Raw genomic sequence first — 24,225 nt, 5'->3', positions numbered from 1 at the left:
GAGATTCTTGCATGTGGGGAAAAATGAACCGTTTAGTCTTTGATTCTTTTTTCTCTTTCATTCTTACAATTTTTTCAGTTAAGCTTGCATTTTTCTTGTTTTCTTGAGATACTTAAGAAATCAGTCCATTGTCCAGGTCAACATCTTAGAACAGACATGTTAATGCCTTTCTCTGCTATTATATTCCTTGCTCCCCAGATTTCTTGGATGACAGATTCCTATACCTTATTCCCTTGGACTAGTATCTTCATTGTTTCAAATACTTTTTATTTCTTATACAGACTTCCTGTTTTCTTAATATATAAAAATTAATGACAAAATTATGAATGAAGTTGAAGGTGGAGGTTATAGAGTGGAGGGCATGAAGCAAAGGCGTTGAGACCTAGTTCACCTCAGAAAGAGTGGATGGACAGTAGAATAAGGAGGAATGGGGTCTAAAAAGATGTGAGGAGACAGTGAATAATACACTGTCAAGTTCTTTCCAGTGCTCTTTTTCAACAGTAGTCTGTTTCACTGAATCATACCTATGTTACAAATTCCCTTTCAGATTCCTGCCTTACTACCAGTGTGTTTTACAATGATTCATTCTTTCTCTTCTCTTTTACCTTCTACAAACCTGATGTAGTTTTCCAGAGCAAGTTTCATTCAAATTTAATTAATAAAATACACAAGGTACAAGAAACTAGTGAACTGTAATTCTTGCTTTCAAAGAACCGACTTGAATTTTGAACAGATAACTGTTCTAAGCTTATAATGCTGTTACTTGAGAATTGTCTTTGTGAAAAGCAATTTAATGTCAATAACAGTGCATTCTTGGGATCAAATGGTACCTCTGTAATAATGACTTAGAATTTATTACGGTTAGCTTCCTTAGAAATATAACTTTAATTTACACTTAATGGAAGCCTACTTGTTACTTAGTTTAATCTATAGCTGAGAACTCTAGAGTCATTGCATTATGAATCTTCCACAAACTTTTTCATACAATCAGATTATTTTAAATATTAAGTGAATTACATCATTGATGTATGTAGTACATATGATTCTCATATAATTCATTTAAAATGACCAATCTTTATGAAATGAAGGATCACCTTAAACGCTTATTGTTCTACCTTTTCTTTTACTGTAAAATAGATATTGATGAGTGCCGAATCTCCCCAGACTTATGTGGAAGTGGTACTTGTGTTAACACTCCTGGAAGCTTCGAGTGTGAGTGCTTTGATGGTTATGAAAGTGGGTTCATGATGATGAAAAACTGTATGGGTAAGTGTTGCTAAGATGAGCTGGAGTCCTTCAATTTACTGTACTCTGTATTATACTAGCTCTGCTCCACTGAATGCTTCATATGCAAAATTACTGTGACTTCTTGGGAAAAAAAAGAGACATATGTCCAAGAAATAGGACGGATAACTGAACTATGTGTACAGCTTTGCTTGTTCTTTTTGCTGATGACATTTACGTATTTGTATATAGATAATTTAGATTGTCAGCGACTACTCATATAGTTTCAGCAGTGGCTAATGAGGTATTGAAATATACAGCTAAGAATAAAAGGTGTTTTGAAGGTAATATGATTCATGTTTCCTTTATACTGTCAGGTCTTAAGAAATTCTGAGATTTCAGAAATTTCTTTCAGAAAATTCTGAAATTTCCTGAAAACCCACATAACTTTAAATGGTCTAAATTTGTAAGAGTAGATACTGAAACAACAAATGCTGAAAACCACCTTAAAAAAAACCTGATGTTAACATGCTGTATACACAATAAAAATTGAATGTCTGAGATTTTCATCTTGGTTGAATTCTCTTTTCCCCAGATAAGTTCAACTTTATTATTGTGACTCTAAGACCTAACTTTTTGTTGCTGCTGTTATGAAAACATATCTTTGATGAAAGGGACAAATCATTCAAGTTCTCTTCAAAGGCTCCTGAAGCAGAAGCATCTTTGAAGATTGTCCAGTCAGAACCCCGATGAGTGCAGGGTGAACTAGAGCAAGGACCATATGCAGTTGGATATTGAAAATCTTCTAGGATGGATGTTACACAGTCATAGAATCATAGAATTCTTAGAGTTGGAAGGGACATCTGAAGGCCATCTAGTCCAACTACCCTGCCGTGATCAGGAACACTACAGCTAGATCAGGTTGCCCAGGGCCTGATCCAGCTTCACCTTGAAAGTCTCCAGGGACGGAGCATCCACCACATCACCAGGCAGCCCGTTCCAGTGCCTCACCACCCTCACTGTAAAAGACTTTTTCCTTATATCTAACCTAAATCTACCCTCTTTAAGCTTGAAAATATTTCCCCTTGTTCTGTCACCACAGACCCTGCTGAAGAGTCTGTCTCCTTCTTTCCTGTTGCTCCTCTTTAGATACTGAAAGGCTGCTGTCAGGTCACCTCACAGCCTTCTCTTCTCCAGGCTGAACAGCCCCACCTCTCATAGCATATCCTCGTAGGAGAGGAGTTCCATCCCTTGGATCATTTTTGTGGTTCTCCTCTGAGCACATTCCAACAGGCCCTCCTCTGGACAAACTCCAACAGGTCCGTGCGTCTCCTGTACTAAGGACTCCACATCTGGATGCAGTACTGCAGGTGAGGCCTCACCAGCACAGAGCAGAGGGGCAGAATCACCTCCCCCGCTCTGCTGGCCACACTGCTTTTGATGCAACCCAGGATTCAGTTGGCTTTCTGGGCTGCAAGGGCACATTACTGGCTCATGTCCAGCTTGCCATCCACCAGTACCTCCAGCTCCTTTTCGGCAGGGCGGCGCTCAATGCTTTCATCCCTCAGCTTGTATTGGTAATGGGGGTTGCCTCGTCCCAGGTGCAAGATCTTGCATTTGGATTTGTTGAACCTCATGAGGTTCACATAGGCTCAAGCCTGTCTAGGTCTCTCTGGTTGGCATCCCATCCCTCTGGTGTGTCAATCGCACCCCAAAGCTTGATGTCATCAGTAAACTTGCTGAGGGCGCACTTGACCCCAGTGTCAGTGTCACTGATGAAGATATTGAAGAGTATTGCTTCCAGCACTGACCCCTGGGGGATATCACTTGTAACCAGTCTCCATCCAGACATTGAGCCATTGACCACTGCTTTCTGGACTCAATCCTGCAGCCAGTTCTTCATCCATCAAACATTCCACCCATCAAATCCATATCTTTCCAATTTGGAGAGAAGGATGTTTTGGTGTACTGTTTCAAAGGCCGACTGACATCATCAGTGGCTTTTCCCTTGTCCATATCTTTCAGATATTTGTTCTGAGTACCCTCCAGTAAAGAAGTTCCTTTCCATGTTTGAGTAGAATTTCCTGTCTTTCAGATTTGTTCACATTTCTTTCTTGTTCTGTCAGTGGACAGCAATCAGAAGGTAGCTTTGTCTTCCTCACCCTCACCATAAAATATTTACACATGTTGATAAACCCTCCTGAGCCTTCTCTTCTCAAGGCTGAATATCCACAGCAGTCTAAGGTTTTCTTACAATATGTCAGAAATTCCATCCCCTTTTAAGTCTCTGTGATTCTTCATGAAACTTTTTCAAGTTTATTCTTGTCTATCTTGTACTGGGGAGCCCAGAACTGAATGCAACAATCTAAATGTGGTCTTACCTGTGTTAAATAGAGGTTAATATTCACCCCCTTCAACTTTCTTGTGGTGCACTTCCTAACACAGCCCAGGATGCTGCCAACAGTCTGTGCAAAAGGCCCGTTGCTGGCTTGTATTTAGTCTGCTGGGATCCCCAGGTCCTTCTCTGCAAAACTGTTTTCCAGTAGGTAATTCCCCAACTGGTACTTCTGAGTGTGTTTATTCCTTTCCATGAGCAGAAAATTGGCATTTTTTTTTGTGTGAGTTTCCTGTTTGCCTGTTTCTGCAGCCTGTCAGTGTCCCTCTGAGTGGCAGTACAACTATCTGATATGTCAACTACTCTTTCCAGTTTTCTATCACCTGCAAACTTCCTAAGGGTATACTCTGACCCATCATCCATGTCATTAACAAACTAATTTAACAGTATTTGCCCCATTATTGACTGCTGAATTATACCACTAACAACCAGTTTCTGTCTGGACTTTGTGACACCGATCACAACCCTTCGAAGCTGGCAGTTCATGCAGTTCTAAGTCCACTCCACAGAGCCCTTACCTACTCATAATTCGTCAGCTTGTCTGCAAGGGTATTTGGGAAAACAAGTGTAAAATGCCTTTCTGAAGTCAAGGTAAAAAGCATTTGCTGCTCTCTCATCCATTGATCTAGGTGTTGTTTTGGTGAAAACTCTCAAGTTGGTCAGTTACTATTTTTCCTTTAAGTCTCTGCTAGCCACACCATATTGTTTTCATGTCACTTGTATGTTTGGAAATTGCTTCCAAATGGAAATGTTGTTTGCTTCCAAATGGAAATGTTGTCTGCTCTGTTACCTTCCCAAGGATCAAAATAAGTCTGAATGGCCTGTAGTTTCCTGGATCCTCTTTCTTACCATTTTTGTAGAATGGGTTGATATTTGCTTTCCTCCCATCCTAAAGATTCTAATCTAATTGTCATAACCTTTCAAAGATGATCCATAGTGGCCTCACAGTGACACTGGTTGAATTAATTAGCAGTTGTGGGTATATTTCACAAGATTCCATGAGTCTTTGACCGTCTAATTTGTTTAGATTTTCCTTAAAATTGATCCTGTCCCACCAGGGGTAAGTCTTCCTTGTTTCAGATGTTAGCACTGATTTTAGGTCTCACATTCCTGAAAGCAAATACTTACTGGGGAGGATGTACGCAAAGACAGTACTGAATACCTTGTCTTCAGCCAGATGTCCAGTGTCAACAGTTCCTTTTCCTCATTCAGCATTGAGTCCATGTTTTCCCTCATCTTCCTTTTGGCAACTGTATACTTGGGGAAGACTTTCTTTTAGTTTTCATATCCCCTGCCAGGGTCTAACTTGCATACTCAAGCGGAGCCTCAGTATTCTTCATAGGTCACCTGTCCCTGCTTTTTGTGCTCCTGACTGAACTTAAATATGTGGTCCTATGGCCCCCATGCAGGCCTCCTTCACCTGTAATTGATTTCCTGTGCATTGTGACGTTTGAAAACACCAAGAATCACCATAAAGTCATTGCCTGAATTACAGGTTAACATAACAAGGAAGCTATACCATGGAAACCTTCAGAAGAGACGAGGTACAAATGCAGAGTGAATACTATTTGTTTTCTGTAAGACAGAGGCAGGGAACTAAGATGTCAGATTAAAAAACAGAGAGTGAAAAAAATAAGAAAAATGACTTCTTGAGGGCCTTTTGCAGAAACTGAGAAAATGAAGGAGTAATTCTGAATGAAAACATCTTGGAGCTTTGAAGATTATCCTTACAGGAGTATATCAACAAAGAAGTTGGATTCTATCAGTCAATTTCTCTTCTAATGTGAATAACTTGTGAAATCCTGTGATGCCTTAGCTAAGAGCTCAGGCTAATGAAATGTAACACTAGTTTACCTATTTGAATGAAAGTCTCCAATTTCAAAAAAGGCTAGTTGTAGTTCTTCCTGGGAGTCCAAAAGTATGAGTGTATCCTACACCTTAAACGACTTTTGTTTTTAATTCTTTCTGTCTGTGTCTGTAGCCTTAGCTGTATTTATTAAGTTTGTGAGTGAAATACTCGCATTGTAAGTTGTAGAAATTGTTCCTCAGCCACATCTCCACATGCACAGTAGCTCTCAAACTGAACAGCAGTTTAGTTAGAAGTTTGCATGCATGTCCCCGTTAATTTCAATCCATGGACAATAATTTCAATGCATACATAAATATGTATCTGGTTGAATTAAAAAGCACTTTTTGAAAAATTCATCATGTTAACACATTGTTCAAAATAGCGTCCATCCAAACAGATGTTTTCTTTTCTTGTTTCCTGTTTCTCCTAGGATACTTAATTTTGAATGATTTTTTTTTTCCAATAAAATGAAATAAATTCAACTTACTTTAGAGTTAGTAATGTATAATATTTTGTTTGCCGTGTTACACAGAACAAGGAAGGGAGTAGCATTGCTTGAATTAAACTGTTGTCTCATTTGTGAACTCCTGGACTTGACACGCAGGCTCTGATAACTGCCTTTCCCTTTTTTGCTCCTTAGTAATGAATTTATGTTTACTTATCGTGGTTTATTTTCAGATATTGATGAATGTGAACGCAATCCTTTGCTATGTAGAGGTGGGATGTGTGTGAACACAGAAGGGAGTTTTCAGTGTGTCTGTCCTGTGGGACATGAGCTGTCACCATCACGTGAGGAATGCATTGGTGAGTTTCAACTAAGAATAATAGTCTTCAGCTTTCTAAAAAGAGCAGTATTTTGTGTTATGAGAACTTCTTGTTACTGGAAAGGATGTTACTATAGAATATTGTGTACAGATTCATGATCTTCCTTGGAGTACCTTCAAATACAATGAATACCTTCAAATTAAAACCTTATAGCAGACCCCATAAAATCTCCAGTGCCCTTGACACTGTTGACTTCAAAGTGAATTATTTTACCAGGCCTCTAGGGATTATTAAGCAGCTCAAAAGACTGTACTACTCATGTTAGCTACTTTCAATTAAAAGACATAAAAGTACAAAGTGAACTTAGTTCCTACAATAACAAAAAGTGTTTTTGTCGCATAGTGAAATGATGCTCTGATTTTTGCAAATAATTTAGTAAAAAGATGGAAAAAATATGCAAAAGCTGTAAAGCAGGTCACCTCTTTGGTTGCTGTGTTTGATGCATAGTCACTGTAAGAGTTGGCTTAAACTCCAGCAAACTGGAGTACCATGCACTTTCTGAGGATCAATATTCAGCATATGCTGCAGTTAATATTCACAGACACAAGGTGAAGAAAATAAACATTTGATCACTGTACATGCTATATGGTCACTAGCCATGCTATACAGAGGTCCATACCTTGAACTGAAAAATACAAAGAGCAAGAAGTTGAAAGTGCTTGAATTCCACTGGTTTAAAATGTTATTCCTTATCCTCTTTCTTTGGCATTTAAGCAATTATATTCTTCATTCTGGCTAGTAAGTGATCAATGTAAATACTTCTTTTCCAGATGTAAATGAATGCTCACTAAGTGACAATCTTTGCAGAAATGGCAACTGTGTGAACATGATTGGAACTTACCAGTGTTCCTGTAACTCTGGATACCAAGCCACGGCTGACAGACAAGGCTGCGTAGGCAAGTGCTGCATACCTTCAGCTATATATTTTTACTTCCACATATATTATTTTGTATGGCTTTCATACTACATTCCACATGTTGTCTTTTGCACTTATTTTAACATCCCTAGTAATAAATGAGAACAAAAGCAACAACTAATAGTAGCTACTTGCTCCCACATGTGAAAATGCAGTTCAAAGACAAAATGCTGAACAAAATGTACATCAGGAGGGTACAGTGTAAGAATTAAAACACAGAATCAGTACTGGCAAACTTGTTCATCTCCAAAGTAAAATTGGAAGAGGAGGTGACTTTTCTTTATAAAAGTGGACTTACTGTAACTAATGTTTTTTCCCCAGATATTGATGAATGTATGATAATGAATGGAGGCTGTGACACCCACTGCACCAACTCAGAAGGCAGCTATGAATGTAGCTGTAGTGATGGCTATGCTCTAATGCCAGATGTCAGAACGTGTGCAGGTATGTTTTAATATTTTTACTGGATTTCATTAAAAATATGTTGAAAGTTACAACATTTGAGCCAGTATGAACGTGATCCTTCATAAGTCTGCACCAGTGTGAGAGAATTATTTTCTACTTTCATTTCAGATATTGATGAATGTGAAAACAATCCAGATATATGTGATGGAGGGCAATGTACTAACATTCCTGGGGAGTATCGCTGTCTCTGTTATGATGGATTTATGGCTTCTATGGACATGAAAACTTGTATTGGTAAGTATCTGTATGCAGTGAAGGTAATGCATGTCTGAAAACTGTATAGCTAACACTTTGGGATTTTCTGCTGAATCCTTAAAAAAAGGTTTTCGCTTGATGTGCATGAATTGCAGAAAACAAAAGATCTGTAGGTCTTTCTTGCTACTGTATAAATGTCGGGAAGGGTACAAGAAATATTGAAAAGATTCTAGGCATAAATCAAGTCCTGTAATTCCAAAAATAGGATTGATTTAATCATAATCGTAGGATTTCTCTAGAGTATTACTACTGAGAAAAGAATGTTTGGGTGCCCCAGCATTTTGTGATATCTCTTCTAAGTATTTAAGTTTGTGCTCGCAACTACAGAAAGTTATCATGAGTGATTATAATGGAAATCAAAATAAGAGTATTTCCTCAGATTAAATTGACATCTTTAGTTTGTTTGGGTGCTTATGAGAAGCCACCATCTTTTACATTTAATGTTTCATTTATTTTAAGATGCATTGGGCTATGTTACTGAAATTATATTTTGTTAACTACTGTCCAATAAATCTTTCAATAGTCATTTTAAGTAAGTGCACACAGGCGTACACACACACACATTGAGGAGAAGTTATACTATGTAATACTGATCAAAGCTGTCCTAGAATTACAGAGTATCCTAGGTTAAAAGGGACCTACAAGGGTTATTGAGTCCAACCCCTGGCTCCACACAGCCCCACCCAAAATCCAAACTCCGAGTGCAGTGTCCAAATGCTCCTTGAACTCCGGCACTGAGGCTGTGCCCACTGCCCTGGGCAGTCCATTCCACGCCCACCGCCCTCTGGTGCAGACCCTTTCCCTAACCCCCAGCTGCCCCTCCCCCAACACAGCTCCATCCCGTTCCCTCAGGCCCTGTCGCTGCCACAGAGAGCAGAGCTCAGCGCTGCCCTCCGCTCTCTGTGAGGAGCTGCAGCTGCCATGAGGCCTCCCCTCAGCTCCTCTGCTCTGCGCTGAGCACACACAGGGACCTCAGCAGTTCCTCACACACCTTGCCCTTCAGACCATTCACCAACTTCATAGCCCTCCTTTGGACGCTCCTTAATAGCTTTATGCCCTTCCTGTCTAATAGAGCATCTTATGCTGTGGCAGCCAACCTGCAGGCAGCACTGGAAGTGAGGTCACACAGCGCAGAGCGGAGAGGACAGCCCCTCCCCTTGGCAGCACTGGGCCTGGTGCACCCCAGGGTACTTTTGGCCCTTTGGGCTCCAGGGCACGCTGCTGCCTCACATTCAACTTGCCATTAGCCAGAACACCCTGATCCCTTTTTGCGGGGCTGCTCTCCACCTCTTATCCCTTCCATATGTATGTATAGCCAGAGTTAACCTGTCCCAGGTACAGAATCTATCAGTTGCTGTTGTTAAACTTCATGCCCAGACCTTTAATTTGTCAAGATGTTTTTGCAAGGCCTCTCTACCCTCAAAGGAGTAAACAGCTTCTCCTAGCGTGCTTCTGACATTTTTACCTGAACAATGGCATTCCAAAATGAAAAAGTATGCTTTTACGTGACAGCAGTATTTAACTAATACTAAATTCATATGCATTTACAGATGTGAATGAATGTGATTTGAATTCCAACATTTGTATGTTTGGGGAGTGTGAGAACACTAAAGGTTCCTTCATTTGTCACTGCCAGCTGGGATATTCAGTTAAGAAAGGAACCACTGGATGCACAGGTAAAGCAAATTTCCAACATATATGTTATGATGTATACATATCTTAGTTGGCTTTAAGGTAAAATAAATGCTCAAGAGTGTTCACATGCAAGCAAGGTTGTAATTTCTGCATAAAGTGTAAATATTAAGTGTAGGAGTCTATTGTATGTGTCAGCATGTATCCAGGAGTTTGAAAAGGTATGCTCGTTGACTAGTATCAGTATGGTTGAAGAGGCCTTATAGGTAATTGCAGTTTTAAAGGCAAACGTTGTTCTTATATAAGTTGGGGGAATATCTATGGTATGAAACTTAGATTGACTAGGTACAACTGCATTTGTGTTAGAAGTATTCTATCTGAACCTACTTGTCATGCATACTTAAAGTATGAACTCATCTGTCATCTACAGCTGCAGGAAATGACCCAGGAGTCTAAGAAAAAAGGTCAAAAAAGGAAAACAGTAGAAGAAAAGAATGAAAAAGAAAGTGAATATACAAGAGGGAAAGTAAATGCCCTCCTTTAACCCACACCAACAAATTTTAAAGAATCAGAGTAGTTGAGTTTCAAACAGTGCAACTTCCTGTAATAATTAGTATAATTTCCTTTGCAGTCTGGGTCAACTAAGGCAAGCTAAGTTCTTCCCAAATTACTTTTCTAGGAAGGCTGACAGAATTCCTCATGTAATTTTATGGTTAGGAATTTATTCTGTATCATTTTTATTAGTAAAATAATTTTCATAACTAAAATGCACCTGCTCACCCGAAGGTCTCATCTCATAGACATTTCAGCATATTTACTATGTCTGTAAGACAGCTTTAATTTTACATTAAAAGTAGTTTTAGGAAATCAAAGTAATTTTTATCATGTTTACAAACAAAGAACATTTTGAAAACATATTGATAGTACAATTGAAAATACAATTATCACTATTATTAAGTTATAATACAAAGCCATTTGCTTGAATTATTATATGGTTTTGAACTCTTGTTTTTTAAAAGACTGTAAAACTGCACAGTGGGATGGATGTAGAGCAGCATGTGAGAGAGCACACATGTAATATTCTGGTGCTCCTGACTGTAAATACTAATAGTTTATTTTGTGCTTGTAGATGTGGATGAGTGTGAAATTGGTGCTCACAACTGTGATATGCATGCCTCATGTGTCAACGTACCAGGAAGTTTTAAATGTACTTGTAGAGAGGGATGGTTTGGAAATGGCATTAAATGTATTGGTAAGTATATAGAAAACTGAGGTTTTCTCTCTTTCATGTTATTTTAACAAAGCATGCAATAGAACTATGAATAATCCATTAGAAGGAAAGTATTATTTTTTTCTCTGCTGCACTCTGTGACTAGATGATCACAGAAGATTCTTACATTTCAGGGATTTGGGTTTTTGGATGATTTTTCTTTCTTCTCAGAAGCCTGCCTGTGTAACATCCTACTGAATTAAATAGGTATTTTACAAAGTTAGTATAAAATGTCCAAAATATGCAAAATACAAAATGCAGTCAGAAATATAATAGAGTTTGTTTTGTGATTTCCTGCCAGTAAGATATTATTTCTGTTACTTAATACAGCTTTTTTTTTTGTAATAATCCTATACTAAAGGTAGTTAATAGGCCTAATATAAAGCAGATTAGACTCAGCTTATTGGAAACTTGATTCTACTTTTGCTGGGCTGCTGTAACCAAATCATGTCTCCTTGCCTTTGCTTTTAACCTTCTTATAAAAGAGATTGTAATATTTACCTTTTTTTTTGCAGAACATTATGGAAACTGTGGGATCAGTTTCACATATGAATTAGACTTTATTGGTATAATATATGAAAGATAGAATACTGTATTATGAGATTTTACTGTGGATTTTAAAGCTAAGTCTGAGAAAAAAGAAAGGCTCTATGGTTTTTATTGTTATCATATAGTAAAAAATTTGTGAAGTTCTACTAGGCAAATAAAAAGTCCTATTTGAAGGGATTTAGAAAAAAAAATTGGCAGTATTCTTGTAGTTAAAATAGCTGCTGAATACAGAATGTTCTTCCAGGAGACCCCTCTACAGACAGCCACTAATGGGTGAGGCAGAGTGTCAAAGGAACTGTCAAATATTCCATAGCACCTGTTACAGTGTGACACTTGTTTCTGACTCACATGTCACGCATCTAGGTAGCCACTGTCATTAAATCAAGCTGTAATTGCTCGTTAGGTTCAGGAGAGTCATCTTTTTCTTTCTTTCTCCTCTTTTTTTTTTTTTTTGTTTTGTTTTTAATCCGAAGGGACACCTAAATTGATAAAGAAAGCTTGCGCTGACTTTCATAAGGTTGGGCTGCTTTTATGTTCTGATAATTGAGAAGAGTCATCAAAAGTGGGCCAGATTTTGACTTCACCATCTTTGCTTTATTGTGTTTTTTTTTAGCTCACCTTGATTCCAAGTTTTTTAACAGGATACCAACATTGAAGTAATAATGTCAACATTTACACTAATGAATCAGCTGAATTCCATCCATTGCTAGGATGTTCTGTCTTTTTTTAGCTTGATAGTTACATGCAATTATTCTGTCTTCTGTATTAATGCTTGCACTTTTTTTGCCCCTGATCTGAAGATCTTGATGAATGTTCTAATGGAACACACCAGTGCAGCGTGAATGCTCAGTGTGTGAACACTCCAGGGTCATACCGCTGTGCCTGTGCTGAGGGATTCACAGGGGATGGATTTACTTGCTCTGGTATGTAGTTTCTGTGAAAGCTGATTTGTTACTGGTAGTTTCTGTTGTGTGGAATCTTAGCAAAATTAAACCCAAGCCTGAACACATAAGAGTATCATTTAAAATCAGTTTTCCTCCCATCTCCTGAAGAAATGCTCACAAAGATGGCTGACTGTTCTTTAGGTTTGTGCACCAAACTAAATACACTGGGACCATTTGTTGAGTGAACTTCCTGCACTCCTTCCTCTGCAGCAAATATGCATTCGCTCTTTCAAAAATAGTTGAAAAACTTTGTTATCTCTACATTTAAATTCATTGGTAACTGTTTGCTATTAACAGCGAAATTGTTTGGTGTGCAGTGTTTCAAAATAACCCCAAATTTAAAGAATTATATGAAGTGTAAGAATTTTTTTGTAAAACATAACTGACTAGGCATTGAGTTACTGTGTTTTATCACTTGAAGTGGAAGATGCAATAATGTCTATGCTCTAGAGTTCTGATATGCTCTGCGTGCAGTCAGCAAATTTGAAGGTTTGAAGGAGTGCATCCTAACAATAGTAAAATACAAAGAAATTGATGTGAATGCATTTGTTATTAGCTAAATAGTTTTAGACCACAAATTAATTTACACCTTAAATATAAAATCTTCTGATTGTCATTGGGAGTTTTTAATTTCAGAAGTAGAATCTTCAAATTTTGCTTTTTATGTGTTTCAAGTGTCTGGTTAGCTTTAAACCATATTATTAATGCAGTATACCTGAGATTTGTTGTTTAGAAATTAGATAGGATGTTGATGAATAAAATGAAGAAACCTTATTAAATTTTGTTTGAACAATCGGAAACATCTCTGACAAATTGTTGAGCACTTACAATGACACTTCCCTTGCTATCGTTCTTTTTTACAGCTGACAGAAATCTTACAATATAGATGAGTCACACCATTTTAGAGAACAAATGCTTGAAGTAATGAGTACAAAAAATGTTTATGTTCAACTAACATAGTAATATAAAATAAAAACAAAGTTTTGACTTTTTAAGCAAAGCATTCACCTTACTTACCAAAGCTAATAGTACCAAACTGAAAACCTTGCATTATTACAAAAATTTAAATTTTGATAATGAAAGAAGACTCTTAGCTGAGTAAAAGGAGTCAATTTAGAAATTACATTGGATTTGCTATACTCTATTCTTCCAAGTTTTCTTCAGGTAGAAATATTTTATATCAGCAGTACTCAGCAGCATTGAGTGGTAGGATAATATTCTTTGTATTTTGAAGGATGTTGTTTCAATGAAAGTTTCTCTCTCCCACAGATGTTGATGAGTGTGCAGAAAATATTAATCTGTGTGAAAACGGACAGTGTTTGAACGTCCCTGGTGCGTACCGTTGTGAGTGTGAGATGGGATTCACTCCTGCCTCAGACAGCAAGTCATGCCAAGGTAAGCTACCAGTATTTCAGATTTATTTTCTGAGTTAGGATTGGCAGCTATAAAGCAACAAGAATTGCTGGAAGGACCTCTGCCTGGAAGCAGAATATGCAGCACATACTTGACATATAAAAGGGATTTCTTCAAGCAAGGAAGTTTTCCTGGTCATGGTCCAAAAATCTGAGTAGAGTTTGGCTCTGTAGTTTTGGGATTTGTGACTATATTCTTCGTTTTGTTGCTAGTGAATACTATGTTGAAAGTCCTACATTAATAACTGCTTTCTTTAATGTGTTAAGTTCATTATGTGACTTCATTTTTAATGTTTTTTTTTTCAGGAAATTTAGAGTAGGCAAATCACCACTATGTTTGACAAGTCTGTAACACTCCTTAAAATGTGTCCTGGAGATTTTTTAATTGTCATCCATTCACCCTCAGTATTGTTGCAGATCATCTAAAGCACAAAACTGATTCTCTTTCTAACACAGTTGAGTTTCTATTCCCTGTTGTGTTTTTGCTTCCTTTTTTTGGATTAATATGAAAATTGTATATTAGATAAATTCGTTGTAACTAATGCTCCAAAGCTTTTTAATTTATTTATCTGTGATGGTAAAAAATTTCTAAGAAAGTAAAAATTCATGTTGAGGCATTAAAAACAGCCTCCAAAATGTAGTCTTTATAATTCAGTCAGTAAATTGGCACATCCACATATTCAGGTATACATGTACAAATGAGATTTCTACCATAAGCTTCAGAGAGATTAGCTTCTCAATTGTTCTAATTAGATCTATTATAATTACAATGCAATATCAATTGTCTTACTTAATGAATTTCTCAGTGCAGCTCAGTTGCCAACTCATAATTAAACTAATGTTCTAATAAAAGTCCCCAAATACATACCATCTAATTGGTATTTTGAAAATTATGTATTCTAATTCTTGGGACAGCAGGTCATGAAATTTTGACTTTTCAGTTTGTCCACAATGGTGCACTGAAAAAGAAATAGAAGAATTTTGGAAAAAGTCTTGGTATATTATTGTGATTCCAACAGAAAGCTGAAAGTGTTACATAGATTAATTTACACAATTTGAGAACTAAAGTGTGACTCCTTGGCTAATTTTTTGGTCAGTGGATAAGATCCAAATCCTGGATTTAGTGCAATAATTGTAATGTAAATAATTGATTTAATTTCTTCAGAAATCCCTTGAGATGTTCATACATTAGCTTCTCAATGACACAGTTTTTTCTATATGTTTGTTAAGCTTTTTCTTAACACAAATTGTGTTCTTGACCTATATTGGAAGTCATTACACAGCTGTACTCTCAATAGTACTTATAAACCTTCCTTTAATTTCCAGTTTAATTTAATGTAGGTCTGTTGGACCTACATTAAACATTTATCTTAAATTTCCTTTTCACTTAAAATTTTATCCCTTCTTTTTCCCTTCTCCCTCTTAAGAAAGTCACTGTATCTCAGATAGTCTTGTAAAGAGGCATTATATCACTTCTCAACCTTTGGCTAAGGCAGGCATGCTAAGTTCACCGCTGAAATTTCGTTACTCTGAACATTTTAATATTGCTTTCTTATATGTCTTCCAGTTTTAGCTCGTCATTCTTGAAAAGAGAACTGTACCCAGAATTCGAAATGAAGATTTAGCAGTATTTTGTAAAATGATATCAGTGCTTTCTGCTTTCCTGTCTCTGTTGAAAATAGCTCATTAGGGCATGCTAGATCTGCTTGAGTCCTTTTCACAGCTGCTTGATTTTGGCTGCTTAGGAATCTTGCTATCTGACAGTACCTGCAGATTTTTTTCCTTATGTTAGTTGCTTTCAACTCAGAAGTTACACATGTCTTCATTTACATTTTCTGTTTTTAATGTACTCGTTCAGATATTGACGAATGCTCCTTCCAGAATATATGTGTATTTGGTACCTGTAATAATCTACCAGGAATGTTTCATTGCATCTGTGACGATGGCTATGAACTAGATAGAACTGGGGGAAACTGTACAGGTATAATTCTTCTTTTTGTAGATACGTTAAGACTAAAATATTTTTTAATTGTACCAAGTTAATTGAAACAAGAGTTCACAAAACATTCATTGTATTCTCCTGCAACAGTACAAATGCATATTTTCCCTGGTAATTGCATGTCGTGACGTCATTTAAGAATGGAATAAAACAATTGCTTCTTAAATATGCAACTGTACAAAAATTATTCTTAATTGTTTGAAGAATGATTAGTAGTTTTTTCCTTCAGTTTCATTTAGCAATAACTTGCATTTGAAATTTTCCTGCTCATTTAGCCTTAAAATGTAACATGATTCTTCTTTTCCACCCAGTGAATGGATTTATAAATGTAGCCTTCCTATTTCAGATATTGATGAATGTGCTGATCCCATTAACTGTGTTAATGGTCTTTGTGTAAATACTCCTGGGAGATACGAATGTAATTGTCCTCCAGATTTCCAGCTGAATCCTACTGGAGTTGGTTGTGTGGGTAAGTAGAAGCTACCCTGAAGTATTACTATAGAAATAATTAATAATAATGTGTTGTATGGATACTAGATATACCAAACAAGAGTAGTTTTGGCCTCTGTTCAAAGGCAGGGTGGCTGTTTTAATGTACATGGGGATAGCAAGATTCAGAAATAATCCTTCACATGCTGATCCTACTATTTAATTTTCTAGAGAATAAGTTACTGCAAATAACTGATGGTGTTTATAAATTCTTACCCCTTTTTAAATTTGTCCAAACATTTATTATTTCTGTTTCTGTTCTCCCGAGAGTCAGCAATTATCATTTTAAAAACAGGATTTTTAAATCATAGGCTTGTCTTGGAACTGATTAATGTGTTATCTGAAATAGATGGTCTAAGTTTGGTTGGCTGTTTAACTTAAGTCAAAACCAAGATAGAAACTGCTTGTGGTACCCATTTAGCTGGACACAAAGTAAAAGACGTGCTTCTCTGTTATTTACATAGTTCTCTCTGGCTTAGTACATGCATAAAGTGAATTTTCATTACATTTTCTGCTTGATATAGGACAGTCATATAATCCTGGGAAAGGCTTATACCTATTTGTTTGGAAAAAAGCATTTTTAATTTAATACCTTGAGAACTCAATTTTGCATGATTTGATAATTAGAACTCTTTCCATTTTCTGATTATTTGCAATAATATTTATTTGTGAACACATTATGATGCCACCAATGCCACCACGTTATGTTGCTTTACTGCATCCTGGAGGTAACTCCTGTTTGAGATGTTCACACTGTTGACCAATTTTGACCCAGAGAGTGGTGTTCAGGCTCAGTGTCTAGATGGAGACTGGAGATGAGTGGTGTCCCCCAGGGGTCAGTGCTGGAAGCAATACTCTTCAATATCTTCATCAGTGACACTGACACTGGGGTCAAGTGCGTCCTCAGCAAGTTTACTGATGACATCAAGCTTTGGGGTGCGATTGACACACCAGAGGGATGGGATGCCAACCAGAGAGACCTAGACAGGCTTGAGCCTATGTGAACCTCATGAGGTTCAACAAATCCAAATGCAAGATCTTGCACCTGGGACGAGGCAACCCCCATTACCAATACAAGCTGAGGGATGAAAGCATTGAGCGCCGCCCTGCCGAAAAGGAGCTGGAGGTACTGGTGGATGGCAAGCTGGACATGAGCCAGTAATGTGCCCTTGCAGCCCAGAAAGCCAACTGAATCCTGGGTTGCATCAAAAGCAGTGTGGCCAGCAGAGCGAGGGAGGTGATTCTGCCCCTCTGCTCTGTGCTGGTGAGGCCTCACCTGCAGTACTGCATCCAGATGTGGAGTCCTTAGTACAGGAGATGCATGGACCTATTGGAGTCTGTCCAGAGGAGGGCCTCAAGAGGCAGAACACCTCTCCTATGAGGACAGGCTGTGAGAGGTGGGGCTGTTCAGCCTGGAGAAGAGAAGGCTGTGAGGTGACCTGACAGCAACCTTTCAGTATCTAAAGAGGAGCAACAGGAAAGAAGGAGACAGACTCTTTATCAGGGTCTGTGGTGACAGAACAAGGGGAAATATTTTCAAGCTTAAAGAGGGTGCATTAGATACAAGGAAAAATTCTTTTACAGTGAGGGTGGTGAGATACAGGAACAGGTTGCCCAGAGATATGGTGGATGCTCCATCCCTCCATCCCTGGAGACTTTCAAGGCAAGGCTGGATCAGGCCCTGTGCAACCTGATCTAGCTGTGGGTGTCCCTCTTCACTGCAGAGGAGTTGAACTTAATGACCTTTAATGGTCTCTTCCAACTTTAAGGATTCTATGATTTTTTCAAACAATTTTAAGCTGAGATTTTTGGAGAGGAAGAGAATATATGTAATCTATTCCCATTGAAATGGAAATCTGCATTTCTGTCTCCTAGAGACTCTTTTTAAAATACTTGCCTTAATATCTTTCCTCTTCAGTTGCTATTTGACTTAAACTTAGCTTTGCTCATCTGTTGATTCAGTTGAAGTAATGAAATCCTGCTTCTTGGGCTCACCTTCTTCAGCTTTTAACTAAGATCCTCATTCTTTTCTGCAGCCTGACACTGTGTGTCATCAACCCACATTCCCTGAATTATGATCAAATGATTTGAATAATTCTTGAAATAAATTCACGAGAATGAATTATCTTACTTCTAGCTAATATGTGTTTTGCTAAAAAAAAAAACCAAAGAGTTGTATCTCTACTTTGGGACCAGTTATCCCTGAGACATCTTCAGTAGGGGTCCTGTGTTTCCACAGGGAAGCACTCCACAATTGGAAGGGAACCTGCTCCAGGGTAAATCTAGCAACTGTAAAATCAGAAGTGAGAAAGCAAGCCCTACCTCTCTGACAAAAATATTTCTATCCTGAGGAAATACCACTAGGCCTCTCTCTGTGGTACTAAGAGACTCTTCTACTCTTTGCTTTTCCTCAATTTTCCCAACTTTAGTTCCTCAATGACTGCCTTTACAGAAGAGTAGATTCCATGTCATAGATTTCTGAGCTATCATGTTTTTAAGTTCAGTTTCAGATGGTGACAGAGCTGAAATCCTCTTGCATATATATAGAATGAGCTGTAACCCTCAGATGCACATTTTCAATCTCTGTACAGCCTGATTTTGTGATGAAGTGCAAAAAACACTGAATGTTCAGTTTTTGTTTTTCTATTAAAAATAACTTTTTTCTTATTTCAAGGCATGAAATAAGAAAATGGTCCCCTTGAAATATCATCAGAGTAAGATAACAGAAGTCCTACTCCATGAATGAAATGACACAATAGTGCTCTTTAAGAGATGAGGGCATCAAGTGCAAATAAAGACATCTTAGTTATACTATTTTATGTGATTATAAACATTGTTAGGTTTTTATGTTTTCTCTTTCATCAGCAGTTCTTAGTAGTAGTATTTCTAGGGAGTTAAACAGATTAACACGGCAAAAGGAAACTCTGAGACATTTGCCATTCCAGTGCATCTATCCTATGTCTTGTTCCAGAGGTTGTATGCTTTGGATGTGTACACTTTATTGACTTATGCAGTCCAAAGAGAGAAGAACTAAAGTTCAGTTCAGTTGGGGCTATTTATTGTCTCAGGACTGCAAGTCCAAATTGCGACTTCACTGACAATGAAGTTTGTTTCATTTGCAACTGTCAAGCCTTACCTAATTTTCACTCCAAGACTGTAGTCACTTGAAAAAAAAACAGAGACCCTAACAGACATTATGAAGAAAAACGAAGGTTTCTTACCAGAAATGCAAAAGTTTTGCTAAAAAAAATGTTCCAGAAATATCTTGTCAAAGAATAGCACTTCTGGTTCTCTTCAATAGCAACTATCTCTTGCATGCTTGAGCAAAAATGGAATTTTTCCTCTTGGAAGGAGCGGAAATATTATCCTTGGCAAAAAAAGAACATGGTGCCTTGTCAAGGCAATTCATATGAGTAGTAAACTGATACCTAAAACCCTTTATGAACTCAGTGTATATTCTCTGCTAGAGAATTCCACTGTCTGACATCTTTCCAAGGACTATCATCTCCTGTTGATCATAGTGGACCTGTGGTCCATTGGCTGGAGCCATGTTCCAGAATGCTCTTTTTTTAATTAACACTTTTCACGAGAAGAATGAAGCCAAATCTCTTCTTGGTTTCTCTTAAAGAGGCAGATGTTTTGTGCTGTCACAAATGCAGAGGAGCATGCAGTTCCTCTGAGAGCATGAGGATGTAGGTGTTCTGAGAATAACTGTGTTTGGATTGTTTCAGCTCAAGTCCATGATGACAGCACATCATATGCCTTTTTTCAGCCTTAACAGATTGTAAAACTTGTATTTATTACCAGGAATCTGGTAGTAAATAATAAAGTAGGATAATAAATTTAATTTTAATAAGTAAAAATGTACTTCCACTCTTAATATGCTGATCAGTGATTTCAGGTAAGTTTGGCCTCTTACCCCTAGAGAGATAAAGACAACCTGCTTCTCTTACCATCAGAGGCCCAGAAGTACAGAATAAGCATGTCTCTGCCACTCAACCCTTAGCTGAGCATTTCAGCTTTGCAGCAGTGATCATTTATGTTTAGATACCGACATTTGCTGTAGAATACCTTGTGCCCAGGAACATACTTCTTTTTCGTTATCTGTTACAATATGCAAATAAAACTGCACAGAAAGATTCACCTGAATTTGTCCATTAATGCTTAAATTTAAATTATTTGGAAAACTGGAAGATCTTCTACTGATTGATTTAAATAATGTTTGAAAGAAATATTCACTATCAAACTATCAAAGTTAATGTGAATTAGTGTTTCTGTATTCAATTAACTGAGGATCTTGAGATCAAGTTATTCCTAACAACTTGGAAGGTTTCCATTGCAATTTTTTTAAATTGGTATGAACCAAACCTCGGGATAATTTAAAAAGCCATGGTGTATCAAGATACATGTTAAACTCTGGAGTTTTTGAAATGATGAATGATACACATTTGTCATGTTTTGTTCATCTCACTCCATGTAAAATGCTAAGACTGCAGCGTGAGGCACTATCTGCAAGTAGTAAATTAAATATATGGTATTTAGTTGTAAAATATACATTTGGAAGACCATTCAAAAATTCATTTATGCATTTCGTAGTCATACTGTTAACAGGAATTGTAAAAATGCAAAAAGATACTATGACCTTTATACAACAAATATATATGTTTTTCTTGTCAAGTGTGTTTCTATGCTTCTTTCAGGGTAACTTTTGATAGCAAGTTAGTTTGTAGCTGTGATCTTTAAAATTATAACATTAACTTTGAGGAAATTTATGACCCTCTTGTTTGACTATGATAAAAATAGTGTAATTGTTGGCTGACTTCTCATTCCTTGTATTTATGACTCTCTGCTAGTTACTGTCCATTTATGAGGCACAAAGAAATATTGACAGTAGAAAGAAAACTCATAGCTTTAAGCTTCTCTTAACAGATTCACTGCTTATTCAACCAATACTAACATTTGTCTGTATCACAAGATTGTAATCTGAGTAAACTAACTGCAAGTTTAGATTATTTGCTTCAATACTAATGTTTTCTGGAGAATTTACTTGCAAGTAGAACTATTCCAGCAGATGGGACTTTATTTTGTAATTCCATAGAAAAAGTAGATAACTTCTTCTAAATTCCACAGAAAATGAAATAAAGCCTAGTGAAAATCATAAAATAGAGAAGAAATACTATCAGTAAACTGCAGCAAGGTTTCTGTTATTTTTTGGATTGAAAGATTGGAAATAGTGCATGTGCTACATTAGGGAATTGTGCGATTTTGAAAGGCAGACATTTAAAAGTGGTCTCTGGATGTTCAGGACGCCGAAGCTACCCTTTCTCCATCCTGTCTCTCTTAACATCAGTAACTGTACATGAGTTTTTCCAGCTTGTCAGTGACTTTAAAAGAAATGTTATCTGACTTATAACTTCTAGAAATGGAATGTTAAAATGAATGCCTACTGTTGCTTTGTGCAGATCACAGTCTGTGGCTGTACTCATATGTTTTTTATACTTAGATAATCGTGTTGGCAATTGCTACCTGAAGTATGGACCACGAGGGGATGGAAGCCTATCCTGCAATACTGAAATTGGAGTTGGAGTCAGTCGTTCTTCATGCTGCTGCTCTCTGGGAAAGGCTTGGGGAAACCCCTGTGAAACATGTCCCCCTGTAAATAGCAGTAAGGAAATGTTTTCTTACTCTTACCTTCCCACGTATTATATATAGAAGATACTAATAAGGAGGATAAAATGTACCTGAAATCTTCTGCTATATCGCTATTAGGTCATTGTTTAAGAAACCAGTTTCCTTCAAGAACCTGAATGTTGCATACATCCATTAGGAATTCTTAATTGTGAGCTCCACAATGGTAGTGAAAGAAAAAAAAAAGTCTAATGCTTTAATTTGGAGAACTGTGGTAGCTCTGAAATGAGAGTTTTGGTAACCGTTACCTAACAATTTCTAACTCACTCCAGTAATTTCAAAACTGTTACTCGATAATACTTAACAACTTTGTAGATATGTGAAGTTCTTTGAATGGGTAATGCAAAAGAAATGTCATGCTTGTTAATCTTAACAGTCTCATAATAGTATGAAATTCAATCTTAATGTATAATTTTAGCTGTTGTATAATGGCATTTTTTATTAAAATAACCAATGAAAACTCAGTAGGGTGCATATATGCCTTATACAGGTGCAGTATAGAGGAAATAGCATTGTACTTCCCTATAAGAATATTTGAGGTTATGACAATGTTTAAAGGAGAGTTGCCAATATTACCTTGATTTTTCACTAATCTCATTTTTTAAACTTGCTGTGTTTACGTGAGTAGACCAAGGAGGGTAGAAAACCAATGACTGTAGGGAAAAAGAAGCATTAATACACTTACAAAATGCTGTGTTTCTATTGTTAGCATTTTATACTTCTTGTAACTGACATGCTGTCTCTTTGAATGGTTTAGCGGAATACAACACTCTTTGTCCAGGAGGAGAAGGATTCAGACCAAATCCCATCACTATTATTTTAGAAGGTGAGTTCATCACAAGTGACTATGAAGGTAGATAGTAAAAACGTGCCATCTTTGGAGAGTTACATGCAGCAACTATGTATTGAAGAGGTTATTTATTGCAAAGCAAACTTGTATTAATATGAGTTGTACAAAAAAGAAAAGGAGCATTGTAAAAGAACATTGAAGAAGTCCAGCATTTCTCTAGTAAAATAAATGGGTGCATGCCTTTTGTGTGCCTCCTTACTTGAGTTGGACTTCAAAATTGACCCCTGAAGAATGCATCTTCTATGAAAATTATGGTTTATCAGTGGAAGGTATAAATTTCAGGAAACACTGATTGGACAAAAAAAACCTAGTTCCAGTGAGCATGCAGGAATGAGGAATTAGATGCCAAATTCCTGTAGGCAGTACTGCAAGTTGAATTCCATGTGCTCATCAAGCTGAAACGTGCTCCAGAAAAAAATTGGTTAAATAAGAGAGAATGAGCATCTCATCCATGCTTTCATGAAATGCGATTTAGAAGCAAAAAAAGTCCACATGGCAGTTAAAATCTACTACTTGGTAAAATTTCAGGGAAGTACTTGCAGTCTCTTGTTTGTTTTCATCATAGATTGAAAATAAATTTTTGTCTTTGTTTTTAGACATTGATGAATGTCAGGAGCTGCCTGGTCTCTGCCAAGGTGGAAATTGCATCAATACTTTTGGCAGCTTCCAGTGTGAATGTCCAAAAGGCTACTACCTCAGTGAAGAGACAAGAATCTGTGAAGGTTGAGTCCTTGAAATCGTCTTCTTTTTCACAGTTCAATTATGGTGAAAAACACTACTGTTTTTAGTCTTAAATTCATAAGTAGATATAGTGTCCACACTCTTACCTAAAATCTTCTCTTGAATCATTGTCTTTGGTGTTACTGATAGGATTAATAGAAAGCTTGAAATATAACATTTGCATATACTAATGTTTATGTCTATATACTAGAACTCAGATAGATATACTCATTATGTAGTGTATTGGTAAGGTGGGTGTTAACAATTCCTGGATTTTCAGTTTAATGCTTTATATTGCCTACTAGGCTCCTCATATTGACCCAATCCCAAGTGATGCTTTCTAAGCTAGCCTTTAAATGCAACATTTTTGTTATATTAGTATAGTTTATTATGGATATATTTCTCAGAAATGCTTGCCAGAGCTTGGTTCTCCTTCCCTTTGTTAACTACAGCATTTTCAATTGGTCTGTAGATATTGATGAGTGTGTTGCACATCCTGGTGTCTGTGGACCTGGCACCTGCTACAATACCCTGGGAAACTACACCTGCATTTGCCCTCCTGAATATATGCAGGTCAATGGAGGACATAACTGTATGGGTATGTAGAATAGTATCTTTAATAGAACTGTCTAGCTATCAGCTAGCTTTGGAATGAGATTCTCTGCTCTAAAATTTGCTTTTTGATATGGTCATTTCTAAACTCTTTGAAATCTCTTGCCAGAAAACTGAAACTTCATAACAAT

General features: G+C 37.1%; 1 protein-coding gene across 2 annotated transcripts in view; it reads left to right on the top strand.

Annotated features, from left to right (window-relative positions):
• FBN2 (fibrillin 2) overlaps nucleotides 1-24,225 on the top strand; it is a 172,831-nt gene that overhangs the window by 113,636 nt on the left and 34,970 nt on the right. The window contains exons 26-40 of one of the 2 annotated variants that reach the window (XM_021381203.1): nucleotides 1,138-1,266; nucleotides 6,147-6,272; nucleotides 7,064-7,189; nucleotides 7,531-7,653; nucleotides 7,783-7,908; nucleotides 9,480-9,605; nucleotides 10,691-10,813; nucleotides 12,181-12,303; nucleotides 13,594-13,719; nucleotides 15,595-15,717; nucleotides 16,082-16,204; nucleotides 21,728-21,889; nucleotides 22,670-22,738; nucleotides 23,359-23,484; nucleotides 23,955-24,080. In XM_021381203.1, coding sequence (XP_021236878.1) covers nucleotides 1,138-1,266; nucleotides 6,147-6,272; nucleotides 7,064-7,189; nucleotides 7,531-7,653; nucleotides 7,783-7,908; nucleotides 9,480-9,605; nucleotides 10,691-10,813; nucleotides 12,181-12,303; nucleotides 13,594-13,719; nucleotides 15,595-15,717; nucleotides 16,082-16,204; nucleotides 21,728-21,889; nucleotides 22,670-22,738; nucleotides 23,359-23,484; nucleotides 23,955-24,080 — 1,857 coding nt within the window. The remainder of the gene's footprint in view (nucleotides 1-1,137; nucleotides 1,267-6,146; nucleotides 6,273-7,063; nucleotides 7,190-7,530; nucleotides 7,654-7,782; nucleotides 7,909-9,479; nucleotides 9,606-10,690; nucleotides 10,814-12,180; nucleotides 12,304-13,593; nucleotides 13,720-15,594; nucleotides 15,718-16,081; nucleotides 16,205-21,727; nucleotides 21,890-22,669; nucleotides 22,739-23,358; nucleotides 23,485-23,954; nucleotides 24,081-24,225) is intronic. The other variant, XM_021381204.1, reaches the window with a different exon arrangement.

Source organism: Numida meleagris, chromosome Z, assembly GCF_002078875.1.
Source record: "Numida meleagris isolate 19003 breed g44 Domestic line chromosome Z, NumMel1.0, whole genome shotgun sequence".
NCBI lineage: Eukaryota > Metazoa > Chordata > Aves > Galliformes > Numididae > Numida > Numida meleagris.
Note: the sequence above shows the minus strand (reverse complement) of the source record. Positions and strands in the feature narration are given on the sequence as shown.